This window comes from Manis javanica, chromosome 2, assembly GCF_040802235.1.
Source record: "Manis javanica isolate MJ-LG chromosome 2, MJ_LKY, whole genome shotgun sequence".
In the NCBI taxonomy this organism is placed as follows: domain Eukaryota; kingdom Metazoa; phylum Chordata; class Mammalia; order Pholidota; family Manidae; genus Manis; species Manis javanica.
Window position 1 is genome coordinate 64327421 of NC_133157.1, and position 22552 is coordinate 64349972.

A 22552-nucleotide genomic window follows, 5' to 3' on the forward strand; every position below is an offset into this window, starting at 1 on the left:
AACAAAAGCCACAAGCCACCTCCGGCGCATTGTTTCACTGTGGCTGCCTTTCCACCTCAGCATCTCCAAGTCCGCCAAGCACTGGGGCATAGCCACGACGGCGGTACAGACCATACTAGGAAAATGGTCAGGAGCAATGGCTAGGGACATCCAGGCCACGCATGGGGGAGTTCTTGAGTATGAAACGGGAAATCCAGTATTCTAATATTTAACTCTGGAACTTCAATGGCACATTTCTGCGCGCTGACAAGGTTTCTCTCTCTCTCTGGGGGATCCTCCTCCCTTAGGAACTTCAACTGGATTCCGGAGGAGGTCCGGAGGATGCCCGGGGGTGGGCAGGGGTGGGGGTACCAAGTTGAGGGCTAAGCACTGAGAACGGGGTTTAGACAAGTGTTACAGGGCAGTACTGGTGCCTCCAGAACACCACTCACACAACAGCTAAACTTGATTCTGGTATTTGAGGGGCTAAACCTCCCTCCAGCCCTGCTGAGACCTCGGAAGCCAGTAATACGGGTCATGACCCCCAAAACCACCAGTGCAGCAACCGCACCAACAAAAAAAAAGGGGGGGGGGAGTTAAGAAAACTTAAGGTTTCGTGAGGGAGAAAATTTCTAAATATAGAGATAGCTAAGAGCAACAAGTTGAAGGTGGAGATCTGCTCAAAATGCCACTTCATTTTAGTCATTTGGTTTAATAAACTTTTGGACACATAACTGCAGGTTCGGGGCTTTGGACAATTACAAGTTTAAGATTATCATCATCTGCAAGAGCAAACTCTTCAGAAAGTATACATAAAATCAAGTTCCCTAAGGTAAAATAAGGCACACACTGAAGGACAAATATTGTATGATTCTGCTTAAAGGACCAGGGGTCGAATGGAGGGAGGAATGGGGAATGACTGTATAAGGAGTACAGAATTCCAGTTGGGATGATAAGTTTTGGAGTGGAGATTGGTGATGGCTGGACAACGTGCTGAACTTGTAGCATAGTTAAAAGACTGAATTTTTGCATGTATTTTACCACAATAAAAAAAGTCCCTTGTGGGAAAAATATCCAATCCCCTAATATTAAGATAACACCCCAACAACTGCAAGTTCATGCACATTCCTACCACCCTGACACACAGTACACAATACTATTGAAATTTTGCTAGCTTTCCTTCCCAACTCAAACCTTACAGTGTTTGAACAGGTGGCACGTTCAGTCCTGCCCTGGCCAATGACGAGAAGCCCTTTTTTTCAAAACCTTTAGTCTTCCAAATGTTATCAAGGAATTGTCCATGATGTAAGGAAATACCTGTCTAAAGGACGCACCTATTCACAAACTCAACAGTTTTTTTAAACAAATGCCTCAAATATTCAAGAAAAGGGAGAGGGTGATTGGAAGGCTAATGGCTATTTTTTAAGGGTTCCCCCCCCCAACAGTGGTGCAATTAACTTATGACATTAATTCCACAAACCCTCATTTCTTATTTAACTCATTGGTCAGGCAACTGAGATGGCAGCTGTACCCTCAGCTTTCCTGGAGCTGGGGACTGAAATGTATAGTGCTGGCCATTAGGGGCAAGAGAATGGTACCCCAATTGAAGTCAATTTCTGGTACCATGAGCTTTTCAGTTTCTTGCTCAACAACTTTAGATCACTTTTGCAAAAATGAACCAAGGCTCTCTCTTTCCCTAAATAGCACAGGAAAACTAGCTAAGGAAGCTTATACAATGGAGACAAGGCAAATCAATACCCTATTTCTGGTCAAAGCAATTTGCAGGGGCATGTGGGAAGAGGAAAAAAAGTGTATGAAGTGCATAAACATTTCAGCCACAAAATCAACCCAGAGCCCACAGGGTACCTTCTGGGCAGTATTAAGTACAATACTCTGTTCAGAGCATGACTTTTCATTTTTATTATTTTGCTATCATTATTTTTAAAAAGAATAAGGCTTTCCAGAGGACACATTTCAGTTGAGTTGTGTAATGGTAAGTCATGGTCATCAGGCTCCAGAGACACAAGAGAGCAGTGCCTGGGATGCAGGTGGAAAGGACTTCTCAGAAGAGACAGAATATGGAGTGGCCTGGGGGCCTCAAAGAGCTTAATATATATGGAAAGAGTCTGTCTTCCTTGACCTCTCAGGAAGAATGAGTTGAGCTCCAAGCACTTCGTTCTTCATTTTATTACTTATCAACTACCTTATAGTTGTTTGGCCATAAATCTTTGTTTCCTCACACAGCGGACCACTCCTCCTGTGGATTCACCCATTTCAATTCACACCATCTCTGCTGTGACCTCTTGGGGTTCCCCAGGCTGACTTGTCTACCGCTCTGCCCTGTGGTTACCTGGTAACCATGCCTTTCTTCCCCAGTATAATTCCAAAATGTTTTATCAGCTTTGTCTACCCAGCACCTCGTCTAATGCTGGTGCTTAGGACTGTGGACCTGTGAACACTGCTTTTGTTAACTTAAAAAAAAAAAAAAAAAGCGTAATGATGAGAAATCATCCCGAAGAATGGAACATCTATGTCATTCTTGCCTGGAACATCTGAGTCACTTTGAAACTGAGCAGCAGTCTGGTTTCTAGCCTTGGTGCAGTTTCTGATAGGGTCTTTCAGATACAACACTCTACATTTATACATGAACTCCCTATTGGCTGTACTTCTCCGGAGAACCTTGACTAATACACAGAAAAAAAAGCACTGGGCACACTCCCAAACACATAGGTCTCTATTAATATGAGCAGTTATTATTAAACTTTTCTAGACCCCCAAATTCTCACTTATACAAACAGGGTATTGAGTCATTATTAGACTGGGGTATTGTATAGCTCTATACTCAAAATACTTAATGCCAAGTCCTGTACCTTAAAAGTTATCCTTATGGGTGGGAAAACAAAGAGCCTAAATTCTTTTCTATTGATCTGACTTGATTGCAGGACTATTTATGCATTGCTACTGGTTTTAAGTTTCAAGGTATGCTTTAAAGTGTGTCCAATGTGTTGATAAATTAAATATAAGAAATTTCATAATGTCCTGAAAGATGTTCACAGTCAAAAAGAGCTGTGCTCTTATGCTTGTCATGTTACAGGTTGGGAATTGCTGGCCCAGTAGGAAAATTCAGATAAAGGGGTTAGGAAGGAAGTCTCATTCTCTGGGAACCTTGGTGCTGTGTGCTGGCAGATTTCAGTGGAAAAATAGAATGGGAGATGAGAATTACAGAAGTAAAGGTAGGGTCTCAACTGCTGAGCTTTTACAAAAAAAATGTTTCTTAAAAGAAAACAAAGCATACTTTAGTTTTTGGAAATAATGCAAATCTTCATTTATCAGAGATCTCCTTATCTCTATGGGCACACTTCCCTCCCCCACTGAGGATCTATTCTCTTACATTCTTCCCCTTATCTGCTTTTTATTAATAGAACTTACTATCTCCTGATACATGTCTGTCATTTTGTTCATTGTTAATTACTCCCACTAGAATATAGGTCTATGAGATATATTTTGTTTGCTCTATTCAGTGCTGTAACCTCAAAGTCTAGAACTATACTGAGGATGGAGTAGATGCTCAATAAATATTTTCTGAATATACAAGAGCTGGAAACAAATTCCCTATTCTCTGCCACTCTAACAATAATTACTGTCATGCCCTGAAGGTACCCTTCATGGTTGCATTATTTCTTCTTTTTTCTTTACAAGGCAGAGGTCTTGGTGGAGTACATGGCTTATCTGGTTTCACCTTCCCTCAGTGGAGACTTAAGAACTTCCGCATTGCAAATCTCAGTGGAATGATGAGCAGCAGCTTTATTTCCAGCCTCATGCCATGATTATAATAAAGTTGCTCCTGTTGTCTCTTGTGATGAGGGATAAACATTTCTTTTAAAGGAAAATCTTGTATATACTGCCAAATTTCTTTTTTAGAATTGTACTTTTTTTTAAAACCTTCTCTTTTCTCAGAGCATGACTTTTAGATTGGCAGCCCAGAAACACCTGGCCCCATAGACTTTACCACATTATAGACATAAACCTTTGTTCTTACAAGGCAGGCACAAGCATGCTCCAGCTCCCCTGTGAGCCTGCAAGAGGCTACAGAAACAAGGAGAATTTAAAAGAACACAACTCTGCTTTCTTATCCTGAGACCATTTTTCCGGTGACTATTGACTTCTAACAGTGAGAAACTTCACCCACTAGACTCTAGAGCAGGGCTTCCCAGGGAGGCCACAGTCACCGCTGTACTTCAAGGTTCTTGATGTATTTTTAAAAAATGAAGAAATGCCAAAAGAAGGTAACAGATAATGGTATGATTTCAGTGCTTACAAAGAATGGTTTAATGTCTTTGAGGTAGGGAGATGTGGTACAGTGACTGCGTATAATCTCATCAGAAGATGCCCTCAAGTGGCAAGCTGGAGGCTATTGAGCCAAATCAATGGTTCTCCTCTGGGCTTCCCTGTGACAGGCCTGCCACGAGGAGCTGAGCCTTCATCCAGCCATACATGCTGCTACGACAGAATAAATTCTCTGGCCTATAAATCCGGTGTGGTTAAAAGCATCAAGTTCAGATGAGAGGGTGGCTCAGAATAGGGCACTTGTTTTCCTGGAGGCAGATGCAAAGAAGGCCACTAACAGATTACAAGGGAGGAGAACACATTAGTAGAATAACACAAGAAATCAAAAGCATAGTAATCTGAGGCCATTGATAGAGGAAAGAGCCTCAGCTTCAGGAAGTCTTAAGATACATGCCGCCATAGTCACTCCTGCTATGACTGCCACAGCAGCTAACCCACGTCGCTTACTATGTTGCCAGGTGCTCAGCACTTTTATACATCTGCTCTTTTGATCCACACTCGTCAAATCAATCGCTCTTTGTTACTATTATTATTATAGTCTTTAATCTGAAGTGAAAGCTCAAATTTGACCATAGTGTTTTATGTTCCTAGTGCAATTTAAACTACAATATGATGAGAGACTTCAGTTTATCTTTTATATTCCTCAGACTTTCAATATGGTTTGTACTAAGTTTCGTGCAGGACTCATCCTAGCTGCATTTGGACATAGCCATTTTCAAATTTCATCATATCCAATTTCATTTCCTGCATTTTTACTTTTTTGTTTCTTTGCTTCACTTTCACCTTGGCCAGCCAACTGCATCTCCTAATTATCTACCTTTGTAGAATGTCATGCGGGCTCATCACTGGGAGAGACAAGGAGGCACCACAACTATAGCTTTGCTATCTATGCGGGGAGTAACACACACACACACACACAGTGGCCTGTCACCAAGACACTTGCAAAGAAGTGATGTGTGGGGTCACTGATCATAATGCACATCTGTTATTTACACTGTGTTTTGCAGACTAAAAAGCCAGCAGTAAAGTCTGTACTTTATACAATGACAGTGAGCATGCTGTGATGTGTCCTCTCCCAAATTCGTATGTTGAAGTCCTAACTCCCAGTACTTCTGAATATGGCTGTCTTTGGAGAAAGAGCCTTTATACAGCTAATAAAGGTAAAAAAAAAAAAAAAAAAAAGTGGTCATTAGGGTAAACCTACACACATCCAGTATCTGCTGTCCTTCTAAGAACAGATTAGGACACAGACACACAGAAGGAAGACCATGTGAAGGCACAGGGAGAGGATGACAATCTACAAGCCAAGGAGGGAAGCTGCAGAAGAAACCAACCCTGTCCACAACTTTATCTTAGACTTCCAGCCTCCAGAACTTGAGAAAATTAATTTGTTGTTTAAGCCACCCAGTCTATGGTATTTTGTTATGGCAGCCCAAGCAAACCAATTCATATGGGTAACTGAAATTTGTGACTCGGGGACAGATGTTTAAGTACGACACAGCAATAGAAATGTGTACCCACTGGAATGATGCAAAGCAAGGACGACATATGTGTATATAAAACATCCTTTTGAATAAGCCTCTATTTTCATGCCATCCTATAATCTAAGGGAAGCAATGTGCCTAGCTAGTTTGGGGATTGCACCTGGATGAAGGCCATGAGGTAGTACTGGGCCAGGATGTGAGGTGTAGGAACCATGAATAAACAGAGGCCAACAGGTGCTATGTGAAGAGGGTACTGTGTGAAGGAGAGAGTACGGGACCTGTAATTCCACATGTATAATCACAAAAGCTATACACAGATACGTGCATACATACACACACATGTATACCATCACAGTGTCAGTAGAGGAGGGTCTGGCTCCAGTTAAAGTTGAAAAGCCAATCTGGAAACATATAATTTCCGATTTAGATGTGCCCAAATTATGGTGGTTCTAAGCATACACAAGGTTATTTGTTGGGGATGACTGTCCTGACTTAAGGAAGCTAAAAATTAAAAACAAAATTTTGAGCCCTGGTTAGCTAAAAGCTGTATGTATGTTGCAAACATATTCTGCTATGCATAAAATTTAAAACAAGTCTCGAATTTTAAAGCACAAAGAAATAAAAACAGAGGTAAATAGGACTAGGTTTTACTAATCAACCCACTTAGCACACTTCTGGCCTTGCATGGCCCCCACAGCTTGCTGGTACTGGCAGTTTTGCTGGGAATCCATGACAGACATGAACATGGGCAGAGACGGGTGGCAGAGGAGACAGCACCAAGAGACGGGGTCATCTGAGAGGTGGCCAGTGATTTGCAAGAAACAAATACAGAGACTGGCTCTATCTAGCAGTGGTGCTCAGACACAGAAAAACATCCCATAAAATATGTTCCAGAAACACAGCACCTAGAGAAGATTTGAGGGGGCACATCTGACAGTCACTAAATCTGAAGGAAGTTAAATGGCTCCACTTGACTGCTTACAGCACGGACCGTCTGCTCCCTCCACCTGGCTCACATATTAACAGTTGGTTGTGTTCTCAAAGATCTTGATGCTGGCTACGCTTGTTATTGGAATGACATAATTCTGTAGGATACTACATAAAATGAAATATAATTGTGAAAAGAAATAGAGTTTTTACTTTTACAAACAATGAGTGCGAGGAAAGACCCCATAAAAGGTGAGTTGCTTAAAAAGAAAACACACTTGGATTCAGCATGGGCTACACACTCCTAGAATTGGGCGGGGAGTGTGCAGTGAGCGGGCTTTGTTAGTGTCAGGGCTCTCACATGATGGGCGTGTTACCAACTAGACAGGGAGAACCCTTTCACAGTGTATACATGTATCAAATCACCACAATGTACCCTTACAGTATCTTATAATTTTGTTAGTTATATCTCAGTGAAGCTGAAATTAAAAAATTCTCTGAAAACACCAAAACTGGAAATCCTAAATGACACATAATGGGTATTAGTTATGCAAAAAACACTATAGGTTTTTGGTCAGCAGACTCAGAGAGGCAACTTCAAACAGACATACATTTTATTTTTCTTTAACAATTTCATCTACTTAAAAGTGGTATCTTCGCAACTGATACTGTCATCTACTGACCCACTACTTGTTCTGATGGTTTGGGTTAAGAAGGCTTCTGCTGTTCTTTCTTTTTGGAATGAGAGGCTCAAGGGAAGTCATACTACCTTGCTCATTCTTTTTCATCACCCAGCCTTCTCTCCCCTGCAATCAGAATTTCTAGCTTGATTGTGAATTTTTCTTCTAAGTAGTTACACCCCAGTGGTCAGATCTTACATACTTCCTTCATCAGATTACTGCCCTACTCAAGTTCTTAAATTATCCTCAGTATAGTAATTCCAAGTCTCCCTGCCTGGAACCCAGAGATCCCCACGATCTGATCTTAACCAGTGTGACTTACCCTGTTTACCACATGTGAACATTTCATGAGTAACAGGGACACAAATCCAGTACCTCACCACAGCAATGCCATATTTATTCCCACCCTTGCAATTTCTCACTCTCCTCACCTGGAGTGTCCTTCCCAATCCCTTGTACCTGTGCATGGTGTGGCATGATTCAATGATCAACTCTCATTTCTCTGCTTAGAGTCTTCCCCAGCTGTAACAGACCAGTTTTTATTTTTCTTACAGAGACAATGCTTTATTTTTCTCAATTCCCCTACAGTATCTAGCAGAGTACTGGGGGAGGAAAAGTTAGGTATTATAAATACCAGTGAATACAAATTCAACTGTTAGGGTTCCCTGGGAAATTGTCTTAGGTATGTAACTACCTATCTACTCAACACCAGTCGTGAATTCAGGTGTGTCTGTTTAGATATTTCTATGTTAATCTTCAAGTACAAAATTATAGACTTGAGCTTCAAACTTTCTGTTTCTTCCCTACATCACCCTTTAGTGATCAACCCATTTCTCACCTCACCTTTACTGTCTACCTCTAGAGTTACCTGAATTGGTCAATCTACTTCCTGATTGACAGGAATTCACAAAGTAAAATGCCTTTGCAACCAGAACATTAAGATTTTTCAGAAGTTGCTCAAACCTTCCAAATTTTCATTATCTACTAGTCTTAACTACCACCTGTTTTATTTACTTTCTCCATTGCTTCTTGTTTAAAAATCTCTCCACCCTATAATGCTACAGTCAGGTTAGTCTACCTTTTCTTGCCACATTTTTCTCCCCTTAAATGCAGATTCCCCAAGTTTTTCTTTGGCCCCTTCTTTTTTCATTCTCATCAGTAGTAAATACGCACTCAAAGGCAACCCACTGCCCCTTGAGAATCCACTGCAGACATCACTAGTAAGTTTGACTTGATCAGCGACAGGTGAGATCTCTTAATGACCCTTTGAGGACTTGCTGCTGGAGAACTTCAGAACCACCCTTCCATGTCTCCTGAGGGCTGGCTGTGGGGCTCCCTGGGGACTTCCTTTTGTGGATCAGCCTGGACACACAGTCAGTCCTCAGTGTGGTGAGTGCCTGTAAGCAGCCCCTAGCTCTTGGTGGGAGGTACTTGGGAGGAGTCTAAGCCCCCATTCTGGATGTGAAATCTTCTATGGAGATCCAAACTGTCCCCTGCTTCTACATGACTTTAATGCATGTGGCTTTAAAAATTCTCTCCCTAGCATGGACTTTTGGAGATACCAATCTGGATTTTCAATGTCCTACCAAATGTTCCAAATCAAACCCATCACTTTTCTTCCAACAGGACCAATGTTTCTTCTGGATCTTTATTATCTAAGGGCACCCCACCCCACCCCAGCATCCAGCCTCAAAACCTTTATGGCTTCCCTTACAGTTTTTCTTGCCCTCTCTCTTGCACCCTTTTAATTCATCCTTTACAATGCAAATGGTTACCTTCTCTCCCATTTCAGACTCTCCATTCCTCCTGTAGAATAGAATAAAGCTCAGGTTCTTTGATCATGCATAGCCTCCCAGGGTGTGTCTCCACCCCAGTTTTTCTCCTCTACCCCTTTCCCTATAAAAACTCATGTCCCCAACACACAGGTAACAGGACTTATATGTCATACATTCCCATGCCTCTATGTGGTTCCCTTAGCCTTGAATTCTGCTTCTCCTGATCCCCCTTTGCAAGGCAAATCATGCTCATTTTTATAAAGCAAAGGCTAAAATGCCACTTCTTTCACAATACCACACGATTCCCCTGCATTTTCAGTATATATTACAGGTACTTTTAGTCATCACTGTTTATTTAATTATACTTCGTATGGGTTTTTTGTCTTGAAACATGTCTGAATCTCCTGTCAGCCTGAAATCTCTTCTGAAATAAAAAAAAGTCATCTTAAAATGTAAAGGCATTTAAATCGATGCCTTGCTTACCAATAAGACCCAAAAATCTTGCTGAAATAAAATTAAATCTTCATTTTTTTGTGCTTCTGCTTTCTCACAATGACAAGGCTTCCCAAGGTAGCCCATTCTAAGGCCTGGCTTAAATGATTACTGTTCAAGGGAGGGCTACTGACTACTCAGTGAATTAAAGTAAGCCAGATAAATGGGGCAAAATGAAGAGTTGTTGTTTTTCGTTTGTCCTGCTCCAGCCTACCTCTTTAAACTGCCTTTATTTTAACTGGTAATTATGCAATCTTCTGGCTTGCTCTAGCTTACAGAGTTAAATGGCTTAAATAAGATATTCAACCCCACTGGCAAAAGAGACCATGCAACCGGGAGGAGCCAGGAAGATCAACACCCCTTACCCAGCTGGAAGGCAGAGCAATGTGAGCAACACCACTGCACCAGGTGATCGGGAGGGCACGGGCCTCCCTGGGAGCAAAGCAAAGGAGGAGAGGGAGCTGACCTGAGTCCTGAGGGCCCCGCGTCCTGCTGGGCAGAAGGAAGTCCACCCAGGAGCCCCTCTGGAGGAGTGGTGGAGCTAGCTCTGAGTGAGGCTTGTCCCACGTTCCCTCAAGGGGGCTGGCTTTAGGTGCTCCAGCAGCATGTTCTTCCGGGGTCATCAAGAGACTCACCTGCTGCTGATCTGACCTGAGCTCCTAACCCTTTCCAAGAGGTGGCCAGGAGGGGTCGTCTCAGTGGGCAAAGGGGCTGTAAAGTGGGACGTGCTTTGTCTTTTACAGACCCTCAGAGTCCTGCAGATTTGCGTTGATGTGCATTTTCAAAATCTAAAAGGCAATGACCTCAGCATTCAACATACATTACATGAATATACCCACCAGGTTACTAAATGCTAAATCCAAACACCTGCTCCATGTCTGCGAGCTGTTAGTTCCTCACCTGTAAAATGGGAGAAATTATACCTATTCCAAGTCTATAAGGCGATTAAAACATGATGTCTGTCTATAGCACCCAGCCAAGCACTGTCTGGTAAAGAGAAGGGAGGGGATAGTATAGGAACAGAAGTATTGAAAAATTCTATGGGAATGAATTTGGACTAAGAATTCAGACCTGGCAGCTAAAAGGAACAGTGTTATATGTCAATCATATCTCAATCTTTAACAGAAGGGGTGGGGCCAGCCTTTGAAACCTGAAGTGGAGACATCAAAGCCCTGTTTACGGAAAAGCAGCAAATATCGTGAATCCACTGTGGGAAGGCATGTGCCTGCCTAATCCACTAATGGCCCTAAAACAGTCCTTTGCACTGGGCGTCCTGTGAAATGGGGTGTTCCAGAGACCAAATGGAAGGATATGCAAACGCCATTAACACCGGGCTGGGGCTTTATGGGCATCATGGGCCGGGATGCACTGAAGCTGCTACAGAAGAGCTGAGCCTCGTAATGGGTCAAAAATAATTCTGAACGTAATGGCACCAAAATAACCCCCGTCTGTGATTTTACTTGGCTCCTTCCCCAACCTGGCTACGTGATCGTCAATGAAATGACAGGTGATTCCACTTTCCTCCCCTCCCCTTCTGTACTTCTCAGTATGCTTTTATGACAGGGAAAATGCCTCCAAGTAAACTTTAAACTGAGAAAGAACCCCAAAGCTCCAGGTGTTTTGAGTGCTGATTATAAAAACGCAGGAAGATACAACTAGTAAAACAGTCAATCATCAGATCTGTGAACAAGACAAAATGGTGGCTAACAAAACCCCTGAACTGGGTTTAGTGATTCTCTGGCAGAACAAACGTTTGTATTAGGGATAGCCCTGGAATGTCGACACTTTGGTCTCTCGGATGTCACAATATCCTTCTCATGTCTTCTAATTAATATCCTAAGACATTTAGTGTATTGATTTTTTTTAAATTAAAGTGAATGCAAATGGACTTGGTCTTGATAATTTGGAGGAGGTGATATGCTTCAGTGAACAAAATGGATGCATTTAGCAGCTGTTATGTACTCTGCCCAGAAGTGTACAAGGGATAAAAAAAAAAAATGTCATCAAAAGTGGTAGAAAATTCTTGGTCTTGGTCTAGATAGAACTGCTGAAGCCTTCACTACGTGTAGGGAGAGTGGACCCCTGGTGGCAGGTAGGTGCTCCCTTCACTGGCTCTACCATGTTGGAGTCAGTCTGCCACATGCTATGGGCACACACGATTTAGCTCAATGCTCTACAAGCTCCAAACAACCAACAGGTCCCTTGCTTCAGGAATCCCATGTTTATTAGACAAGGAAACTGAGGCCCGGGTAGGTGAGGGACTCATACAAGACGTCATACAGCAAAACAGTGTCAGATCTGGAACCAAGCCCTGATATCCTGACACCTGGGTCCCTGCTCCTTCCACAAAGTTATCAGAGGAAGTGGAATATAATAGGACCACTGGCAGTCTCAATAAGGCTGGAATTTTGAGGATATCATTTTAAATAATCTTTGGAAAATGCTCTACAAGGTTGAAGGGAAAGATATTTTAAAAAAAGGCATCATGCATTAGGAATATGATTTCTACAATGGACTATGAGCGCAGTGACCTTAAATACGGTATTTCAGTTGGAGTGGCAGAACAAGAATTAAGCTGTGTCTAGAGCAAAGCTTCATGGCGTTATCAATAATTTACGATTCTGACAATTCAACATCCTTTAAGAGAAAATAAGGAAGGAAGCCATCTCAAAGGAAAATGGCCTTACACTTAAAAATCAATATTCTCTACTGGAGACTTTCTTGTACAAAACTAGAAATGAAAACTCAATCAATTTAGTACTTTCTTTTTGTCTCTTACTTTTGCATTAGATTAGACGTATCCCAGTTTTTGCTGAAAAAGAAGAGGGTTCAAGCTAGACAACAGCTGGTTCTAAGATCTATGAGACTTTTCAAGAAATAGCTGAGTTGAAGCAATGGCTGTATTTTTTTCATGCATATTTAAGTCATCTTCATCGGTGTGTTCTGAAATTAGAACAGAGCCTTCAAGTTCTTGAAAACCTCAAGAGCACTTATGTCAAAACCCCAGGCCTTTAGAATTTTTTTTAGTAAGAAATCTTTACATGAAGACACACTGGAAACCAATGGGAAAGAATGCCAATAATTTCTATCTCGACCCACATTAGTCAAAACAACAGAGGATTCTACCAACTCGGCCAAAAGGACACGGACTACAGGCTGCAAGCCAGCCTCCTCATGGAGCCCTCCCTTTTGGCTGGTACACTCACAGATGCACAAGTATTTATTGAGCACCTACTATGTGTGAGGAGCTCCAGTGTGGGCATTTGGCAGTAGGCAAAGCAGGTAAGGGCACTGTCCTTCTTGGAGCTTAACATCAGTGAAGTAACAATAGGGTGGCGGTCAGACGGTGACACAGGTCATGCTAGAAACGGGCCTAAGTTACCTGACAGTTACTGGCAGGCCTTGGCTATTTTGGTGGGAGTGGTCAGGAGGGTTCTCTGGAAAGAGACCATTAAGGCAAAGAGGGATTCAAGTGATGATCTGGGAAGGAGCCTTCCTGGAAATACAAAGGACCAGAAAGACAGCCCAGTGTGGCATCCACCCAGGGAGCAAGGAGAGAGGCTGAGATTCAGGGGTCAGACTGAGCCAGACCATGTTAAAGTGCCGGGCTTTAGTCCACTAGCCACGGGAGGCCACTGGAGGTTTCCACAATGGGGCAGGTGGAAGGGGTGGTGGGGGTAGTGGGCAGGTGGTGATCGCAGTTGGTATTTACTTTGGAAGGTAGTATCTAATCTCTCTGGGGAGCCACTGGACCTGTTATTATAATCAAAGAGGAAAAGCTATCCGAACACCAGGAACCCGCAAATGTCACATGCTTTGGCTCATTATTGTGGCACCCAAATCCCCGAATCTCTTTTCTTTGGTCAAAGGTGGAGGGAAATGTGCTGTGTTGTATTTCCCCTCCATTGGGGGCCAAGCAGGGTCGGTAGGAAGCCCAGGAACACAGGTGTGGCTGTCAGAGAAGCTCGGGTGTCCCAGCAGCAGCCAGGAGGCAAACCCCCTAACTGTCCTGGGTTGGAGGCCACACTTTTCAGCCAAAGGAGCATCTGTCCTCCCGTGCCTTGGAGTCTGAGGATGGGGGAAGGAAAAATCATAAATAACGTCCCTGGAGGTATGATACCAGAACTCAAACATGGAATAGGATACATGCTGTTTTAAACTCCGCTGATTTCCTGAACAGTTAAAAACCCTACAAGTTAGAGCATCTCACAATCTATTTTAATCTCTATTAATTCCCATCTGTGTACACTTGGAGACCTGCTCTTGACAAGCTCTTTAAGGTGGCTAAGTGTGCACTATTATCTCTAATAGCATCTCTCAAATCTGGCTCTTAATTGCACTAATAAGGCGGGCCAGCCGCCATGGAAAGGAACAGAAGCTCAACAATTAACACTGCCGCCCCCAGTCCCAGCACAGTGTGCAGTTCAATTTTCCCAACATTGTGTAAGTGGGCATTGCATTGAATTTGCTCTTAAATGGTCTCCATGACTGGAACCTTAACAAGAAAGCAGGGAATGATCACTATTCTGACCACATTAAAAAAGAAAAATAAAAGCAGCTTCATGTGATTTTGGAAGTTGTCTTTAGATAGGTGGAAGGGACTCTACAAATCAAAGATAATGCAACTCCTCCAACCCAGGAGGGCCGTGAGACCTGTCCAAGACCACATACTTAGCTGGCAACAGGGACAGCACCCACATGCCAGGTTCCTGACTGCTAGCAACAATGCTCTTCTTGCAGGCTTGAAGGATTAAGTAGAAAACCAGTGAACATATAGTTGCAACTGTGAGTTCCGCAAGCCAGATGCAATTTTCTGTGGTTACTTTCAATGCCTGAGTTGGCAGGCTTGAGGTGCATAAGCCTGTGGGCATGTCTCATGACATATTCAGCAACTGAACATACCATCCTCCTTAAGTCATTAATGAATGGGTATGGAGCCTCTTTATCCACCCCCCCATTACTTTTCTCCTGTCACCCCAAACCTTGTGTTCAAGACACACAGAAATTTTTTTTCTTCTTTTCTTAACACCTAAGTTTTTTGCTGAAATAATTTAATACATTTTTCTTAATAACTGATTTTTTTGGAATCCATCTTATATGCCAGGTTCTATGCTACACATATTTAAATCTTAGAAAACTGCATGAAGAATATGCTATTATTTCCCACATTTTACAACGGGGCTATGAGAGGTTACACTAGGTACTCAGGGTCACAGTGCACACTTATATCAAAACATTTCATGGACACCTTAAATACGTATACATTTAATTTGACCAAAGTAAAATGTTTAAAAAGGGTTTTCTTCATGTAGCTTTATTGCTTAAATAAGTAAGAGCAAAAAAGTACAGGAGAAAAACCAAACTTCGATTAAAAAAAACAGGCATAGTTCTAAAACCATTCATTTCTCTGCAGGCATTTGCACCATGTGAATATAATGTGAACTTACTTGGGCTTGCTCATATCCGCAAGCCAGATGCAATTTTCCATGGTTACTTTCAATGCCTGAGTTAGATTTCAGGGCTGAATCCTGATTCAGAGGATCACACTTGAGACCGGAAATTCTAGGCATCACAGTTTTAAAAATCGAGTGAAACAAGTCTCTCTGCTTCTCAACCTTTAGTATTTATTTTAGTTGGCACTCTGAGGACTATTCCTTCTACTGGACTACCCTACTGAATTTTGACAAAAGGGACATTAAGGTCCAATTGCTGTGAAAACAATATTAGTTAACAATTTAAGAATAAAATAAAAATTGTAGAAAGTTATCACAATTGTTCTACTACTGTCAAATTATTTCCCCAGACATGATTTACAAGTCTTACCACCATTAATTACTTCAGGACTTCCTTCCTAAAGTACTGAAGACCTGCAATTTGGCAAAACCCAAACTATTTTCTAGGGCCTTAGCTCTCCCTTGTGTATAAAAACGGAAATGCAGCTTGCTAGAAGTTTTGCCCCAGTATATCTGATGACCCAATTTTACAAGCTAAAAATGCCATCTGATGAAAGGAAAAACAAAGATAAATTTTTATGTCATAACAAAAAGTCAGGAAAGGTTAATTAAGGTGAAAAAACAATAAGCAGCAGCAAAACAGTAAAGGTATTATGGCACTTAGGCTTTTGATGGACTCCCCCATACCCCCAAAACACCTTGCTGTATAAAACAAGATTATTTTAGGAGAAAAATATGCCTCACAGAATCACCGACACTCTCAAGCTGTGATTACAGGCAGGAGATTCCAGCCCCTGTCTCTGATTCTAGGCTGAATCATATTCCACGCAGCACAGCCAGCGGAGACGTCATCCTGGTTTCCAGAGACCAAAATCCTCTCTGCATAGGTGAGGGCGATTTTGTTATTTATTATTTATTTCAACAGAATCTCAACTATTTTGTTTGAAATCCCAATTTCTTTCAACTTTCTTGGTACTTTTCCCAGTTCTTTGTGACTAACTCTCCATGATCTCTCTGCAGGTTTCCTGGGCAGCGTTCAGCATAGGTTGCTTGTGACGGAAAGCCTACTAAGGAGTCTTAGCTTGTTTCTGCACCCTGGGGTTACAGGCAGCCTTTTAAGACACAGGTTAGTGCCCTCCAGAGGTGTCACATTTTACTTAACTTGACTATCCCTCCTATTACATTTTGAGTCTCTCACTCTATTTTCTCTACTTTGAGCTGTGAGAAGGCAAAATCCCCCCAAATGCTTTTCAGTGGTCAGTAGATAAGATTATGAGGTCGCCATTTAGGCACAGAGTCTGTGGGAGCTTGAGCTCCTAACTGGTAACAGGCTGGTCAGGAAAATGAGGGTATTCTGTGCTGCCATTCCTTGAGGTCTGTTTTGAAACCCTATAGCTTCTAAAGCTACTGTATCTATTGCCAGATTTAAAGATCTGATGAAGTGAGTCTTATCACCATCAATTTATGTAACATGGTCCAGAGCCAAGTGTATAGGGCATTGCAAAAACATAGAGGTACCTTCCTTCATCACCAGGAGCTAATACAGTGGACCCAAAGAGGCAGCCTCACATCCATGCATAGGGATCACAGAGGGAGACACTAGCAAGCAAGAAGGACCTTTCCAAATTACAGTTTTGAGACATCAGATCCATTGTGTAACAAAAGCATCTTCTCCAAAGTTTGTTCCCTCCATCAGGCTGGCAATTAAATATTATACAGAGCACATAATTTAGATTGCATTCCAATTATCTTCAAGTGCTGTAGGGCACAAATCACTCACTCAGCAATTGAATAAATTCTGGGATGTCACTAAATGTTTTGAGGAAGGGAAGGATTCTGAAACTGGCAGAACAACTAAGGAACAGGGATAATAGAAAAACCAGGCATTCCAGAATTCACCCTCAGCCCACTTTTCAGCTTCGCAGTCACCCCGATTTTATGGAGTCCCTGCCTCAATAATGATTACAATGCTAGAAACACCACAGAGAGTGAACCCATGGCTGAAGTTAAACAGAAAAATCCTGGCTCACTTGGGCTCATCAGATTTCTGCCAATTTAGGTTGATAGAATTCCTGCTCTCATGCATAAAAGAAACAAAGATATTTTTCCAATAAATTACCGATGTTAGCCAATTATTGTGTCCATGGATGAGTGCACATCCCCTCCTCCCCCACATACATGAAACAGCACCACCTTGGGTACACCATGCGAAAGCTAAAAAATGGTAACAGATAACATAGTTTTTAAACCACATTAGTATTCTCTTCCAGTTGATAAAGGGACCATTCCCTGTTGAGGTGAGCCACCCTGAAAGATTAGGATAAAGGTGTTATACAAAGGCAAAAAAGACAAATGACATCATTGACTTCTAAAATAGGATTTGTGAGTCCACCATGAGACAGCCATTTAAATCAGGCTTTGTTGATGGAGAGGAGTTTCCTCAATTCCAAAGGCTCTTTGCAATCAAGAGCTAAGCCTGATAGATGGGCTTCCTCGGAGCTGCACTAGAAACCGCAGTGGCTGGTGCTATGGCCAGACCACGTGTGAACGGCAAGTTGCTATATATGACAGGAAGGCAGGGTAACGAGCCTTCCTCCCTGGAGAGAAAGGGAGTAAAGAGGAAGAGAGGTAAGAGGTCAAGCCTAAGAAAACTGCTACCTATTATATAATAAAGAATTTGTCTGGTCTGTCTATTCTGCCTCCATTCCTGGCATAGAGTTTCTAAAACCCTTGGAATTGCCTGAGAGCAATTTGTTACGCTAATGAGGTGACTTACGGTTCCCTAGATAGTGTTAGGGTGGGGGCCTGTCCCCAGAAACACCAACTGCCTGATTAGAGGGCTGGGCCATTGAGCCAGTCTGACCTACCGGGAGTGGTGGGGGGCTAGAGTGAGTTCAGTCAAATGGCCAATGATTTAATAATTATGCCTATGTAACAAGGCCTCAATAAAAACTCTAGACACTGCAGCTCAGTGGCGCTTCCTGGTTGGTGAACACACCAATGTGCCAGGAGGCTGACCAAACCTGATTCCACGAGGTGAGGACAGAAATTCCGTCCCCTCCCCCGCCTCACCCTGTGCATCTCTTTGTTTAGCTGGTTTTCCTGGTTTGCATCCTTCGTAACAAAAGTGGAATCACAAGCAGTGCTTTTCTGAGTTCTGTGAGTCATTACAGCAAACCAGAAGGGATCATGAGAACCCCGAATTAAGCCAGTCAGTAAGGAAGTATGGGTGGCCAGAGGACCCCAAAATGTGGCTGGCATCTGGAGTAAGTATAGTCCTGTTGGGGACTGAGCCCTTTAACTTGTGGGGTTTGTGCTAACTCTGGGTAGTTAGTGCCAGAATTGTATTGTAGCATACGTACCTAATTAGGGTTGAAACAGAATACTCACCCTTCAGGGTTCAAACCTGGTATGTTAGGTAGGAAGGTACAGGGAACAAGAAGAATAAGGCCCTAAAAATACCCAAAGGTAGATTTACTATGAAACTATGAGACATGAACACTATAAGATGAGAAGCCGGGGGTCTTCACATGACTTCAGGGTGAAGGAAAGCTGCTAACTGGAGACTGGCCAGGACCCCAGAATTTCAACAGCACATGTCATCAAAACCTCCAAAAGAATGAGATGGGTCTAGATGCACATCAACTCCTCCAGGGCCAGCACAGACCAGTAGCCCTGCACTGAGTCCAGCAGGGACCCAGGGATAGTGAGGGAACCAGCACACCTGCCCACTGTGCCCTGATGAACACCAGCTGCTGCCTTTACCCAGATGCCTGGATAGGAAGGAAGGAAAGAAGATAGGGCAGGCAGAAGAAGAAGAAAAGAAAAGAGAAAAACAGACCAGAAGAAAAGAAAAACAGACCACAGGGGACAAGAATGTTAACTCCCTACTTCAAAAAGATAAAGTTAACTTGAGACTTGTTAACACCCAAGAAATTCAAGTTTCTTTAATGAAAATGGGGATTCCTAAACCACTTAAACCGAGCTGTGTTTGAAATTGTGCTCCTCCTCATTTATAACAACATGACAAATACAGAAAAATTAAAAAAAATCTCCAACCAACTAGATTGTCTATGGCATACACTGTGGGGGGGGTTTCAGTATAATAATTAAAAAATAATACCTCTTTTTGACGAAACCATAATAAATTTTCAAAGAAAGTGGCCATACCACTTACATTTAAGCTAAGTGATCTGAGACAGAGACTGCCAGCTTGTCACCAAAGCCTATTTCCCTGGGCTCACAGCCAGATGACATTTCCTAGTCTCCTGTGTAGCTAGTGTCCCAGCCAATGGAATGTGAGTGGAAGTGATCTGGGACCATTTAGAACATTAGAACTCCACACCCACCACACCATGCTGCTCTCCCCACTTCCAGCTCACTGGGATGAAGATAACTAAGCTGGCACCCTGGATGGAGACTAAGCCTGAACCCCTGGATGGAGAACAGCTGACCCCACCAACCAGAAACACTCGCCTTGGACTTTTCATGTGAGGAAGAAAATTCTACTTCTTTATTTTGGATAGGCCCACGAGTAGGGAACGTTTAGGTCCATCTGCTGCAGCAGTGAACATTATGTTAGGTGATTCCTACACATTAATCCAGGGCTATTTCAACTTGGCAATCAATGGACACTTAGCATTTGCACACAAAGTCCTAAGTTCTAACAGGGTCCGGTGTGTCAACTAGTCAGGAGCACAGGCATGTCAGCAAGTACCAAGAATGCCAGGAAACTGGACAGGAGCTGTGTCGGAAGGATGAGCCATGACGTATGGTGCACACAGTAAGTGCGGTCACTGTGTGTGTGTGTGCGAGGGCATCCCAGGAGCCATGCATGGAGTCAGAATCATCCTTGAAGGATGAGCAAAGTTCCAAAGGAAGAGGGTAGGCGAGTTTATTCCAGACTGGACATGAATCCTCAGACATTCTATTGAGTGGGACGTGATGCTAAAGACAGAGAAAATACTGTTTGGTTCACCCCAGAGAATAGAATCAAGGCCAATGAGGAACAGCTACAAGGGAAGAGATTCCAATCAAAGGCAGGAAGAACTAGCCATCAGAGCTGACAATGAACTACAGTGGCACACAGACAAAAAGGCGGAGTGTCTCCTTTAGGAACAGGCAGGCTCTTGGCATAGGTACTGCAGAGAATGTGATTTAAACGTGGGGTGGGGAGCTGCTCCGTTCATTTGCCTTCCGACTCTGGGATTCTACATGTCTTCGATGCCTCTGCCAAGCAGGCTTTGTACAACACTGTCAGGAGAATGATCGCAACCCTGTCACAGCACTTCTGACATGACGGTCCTTGCCCTATTCCCTCTCAAGGCTGCGCCGGCTAGGTTCTTTCAAAGGGCTCAGTCATAAGCCAGTAGAGAACATCTCTTCACACCCAGGCTCATGAGAGCCCCGTGAATGTAGTTTTATTATCGAAACGGCTTAATAGGCTGATCCACACAATTGCTGCTGATGAACAAGAAAACAAAAGGCAGTAAGCATCTCTTTTAAATACTTGGGTCTCGGGGCATTCTGCATTAATAGCAAGCCCTGGTCAACAGCAAATTATCAGCTCATACCAAAAGGGACATTTCAAAATCCAATCTTTCAAAAGATTGGATTTCAAAAAGATAAATAAAGCTGTACTGCTAACAGTTTTGTTCTTCTTGGGTGACTTGGTATCTTGCAAGGCACCACAGGAGTTTTGAAAAACACTAGTTTCCATGTTTAGAAGTGAAGGTTACAGATAAAAGGAAATCTACTAGATACACTAGAAAGAGAAATGTTGTTCTAACATTACTAGTAAATTAGTAACTTCCCTCTTTTCTTTTACAAGGTTATTACAATTTCATTTCACAAACATTCATCAAGTCTCTACTTCGTGCTAGGCACTGTGCTCATCGCTGGTGATATTACCTAAATGAAAAAGAGAAAAAAGGAGATATTCTGAACTTGAAAACTTCCTAAGGTTCATAATGTTATTTTCTTAAAAACATTTCTAATGATGATAAAAAAGTGGTAAGCTCAGCTACATTCCTGCCCAACAACCAACGTTATTTGGCTTGTCATATCTGGAGACTATATATAAAAAGGTAGACTTCAAGGTGTTGGGCGAGATTGTTGTTTCATCTCCTGTACTTGCACTCAAGGTACTTGATTTATTACTTAAATAGAGAAAGGGAATAGAATTTTCCTGAGCACAGAAATGGCTGTCAAACAAACATAAAACTTCACATTACACAATGAATCTTAATTATACAGCTACAACCTCATAATAGTGAGACAAAAGAAATCCACAAAACTGTATTCTGAGGCCACTGGAATATGTGGATATCACAGTAAAACAATCACACAAAAGTTACATTTTATACACCATTATTCAACCCCAAATATGAACAATGCTTTCTTAGTCTCTTCCTTTTTCAATCTTTTCAAAATTCAGGTCACATCTCTGTCATCATACAACTCCTGAGTAAATCACATCTCAAATGGTGCCAAGACCTGTCTGTCTTTGATATCTAGTCTCAGAATACTTCCTACAGCCTTTCTACCCAGCCATGTACTTAAGACCTATGTTCTAAAATCCATCTTTTACCAACATTGGGAATTGCATTCCCTTTTGATAAAATGAACAACTCACAACAACAGTTTCTATTTTGTGTGGTTTTCACCCAACTGCACTTACTATTTTCAGCACACATTTACTGGCCCTGTTTGGCATGCCTGGCCCAAATTGCTCTTGCTAGGCACTAAGTCTACTCCCAATAACCAAAAGGAGGGCTTCAAAAGAAAGAGTCACATTGGCCTTGGCATTCATACATGTTGCCTGTAGACATGTTTTGATATTTCTGTGCACCCCTGGGAGAGCTGTGAGATTTCATTCCCCAGTCAAAATGATAAATCAACATTTTCCAAGGGGGGGAGCCCCAACCTGCAGAATAACATTTCCAAACTTCAATGACCTGTGTCCCAGGCCCCAGTCTGTGTTTGCAACAGACAGATCAGATCAAGCAGAAACTGAGCACACAAATGCGTCAGCACTCACAGATTATTTCTAGCCAGCTGTGTGATCCTGCAGTCACCTAACCTCTCTGGGCCACAGTTGCTTTGTCTGTAAAACCAAGGGGAGTACAAGGACAGCTTCCAGCTCTAATGTTCTTTAGGTCTAGGAAAGACAATGCTGCTAGGAAATGCCACTGTCCCTGAACTATCTTCTCTGCAGGTCTTAGAAAAGTCAAACTCTGATTAAAGATCATGAAATATGGGCAGACAATTAAAAAGATCTCTAAGGCTCCCTTCCATGTTTTGATTCTATCTCCAAGAGAGTGAGGCATGACCAGGCAATTAATTGGTCATAAAACATTAGTGGGTCTCATAGCTCTAATAACTCTGTGCTTCCAATGGCCAATTCTGCTCTAGCA

General features: G+C 42.4%; 1 protein-coding gene across 8 annotated transcripts in view; it reads right to left on the reverse strand.

Annotated features, from left to right (window-relative positions):
• Nucleotides 1-22552, reverse strand: part of SMARCA2 (SWI/SNF related BAF chromatin remodeling complex subunit ATPase 2) — a 162372-nt gene that overhangs the window by 40254 nt on the left and 99566 nt on the right. Inside the window, exon 28 of one of the 8 annotated variants that reach the window (XM_073228605.1) lies at nucleotides 891-21047. The exons of the other annotated variants lie outside the window; for them this stretch is intronic. Coding sequence (XP_073084706.1) covers nucleotides 21006-21047 — 42 coding nt within the window. The 3' untranslated portion in view covers nucleotides 891-21005. Of the gene's footprint in view, nucleotides 1-890; nucleotides 21048-22552 lie in introns of those variants that run through there. 8 annotated transcript variants of the gene reach the window in all.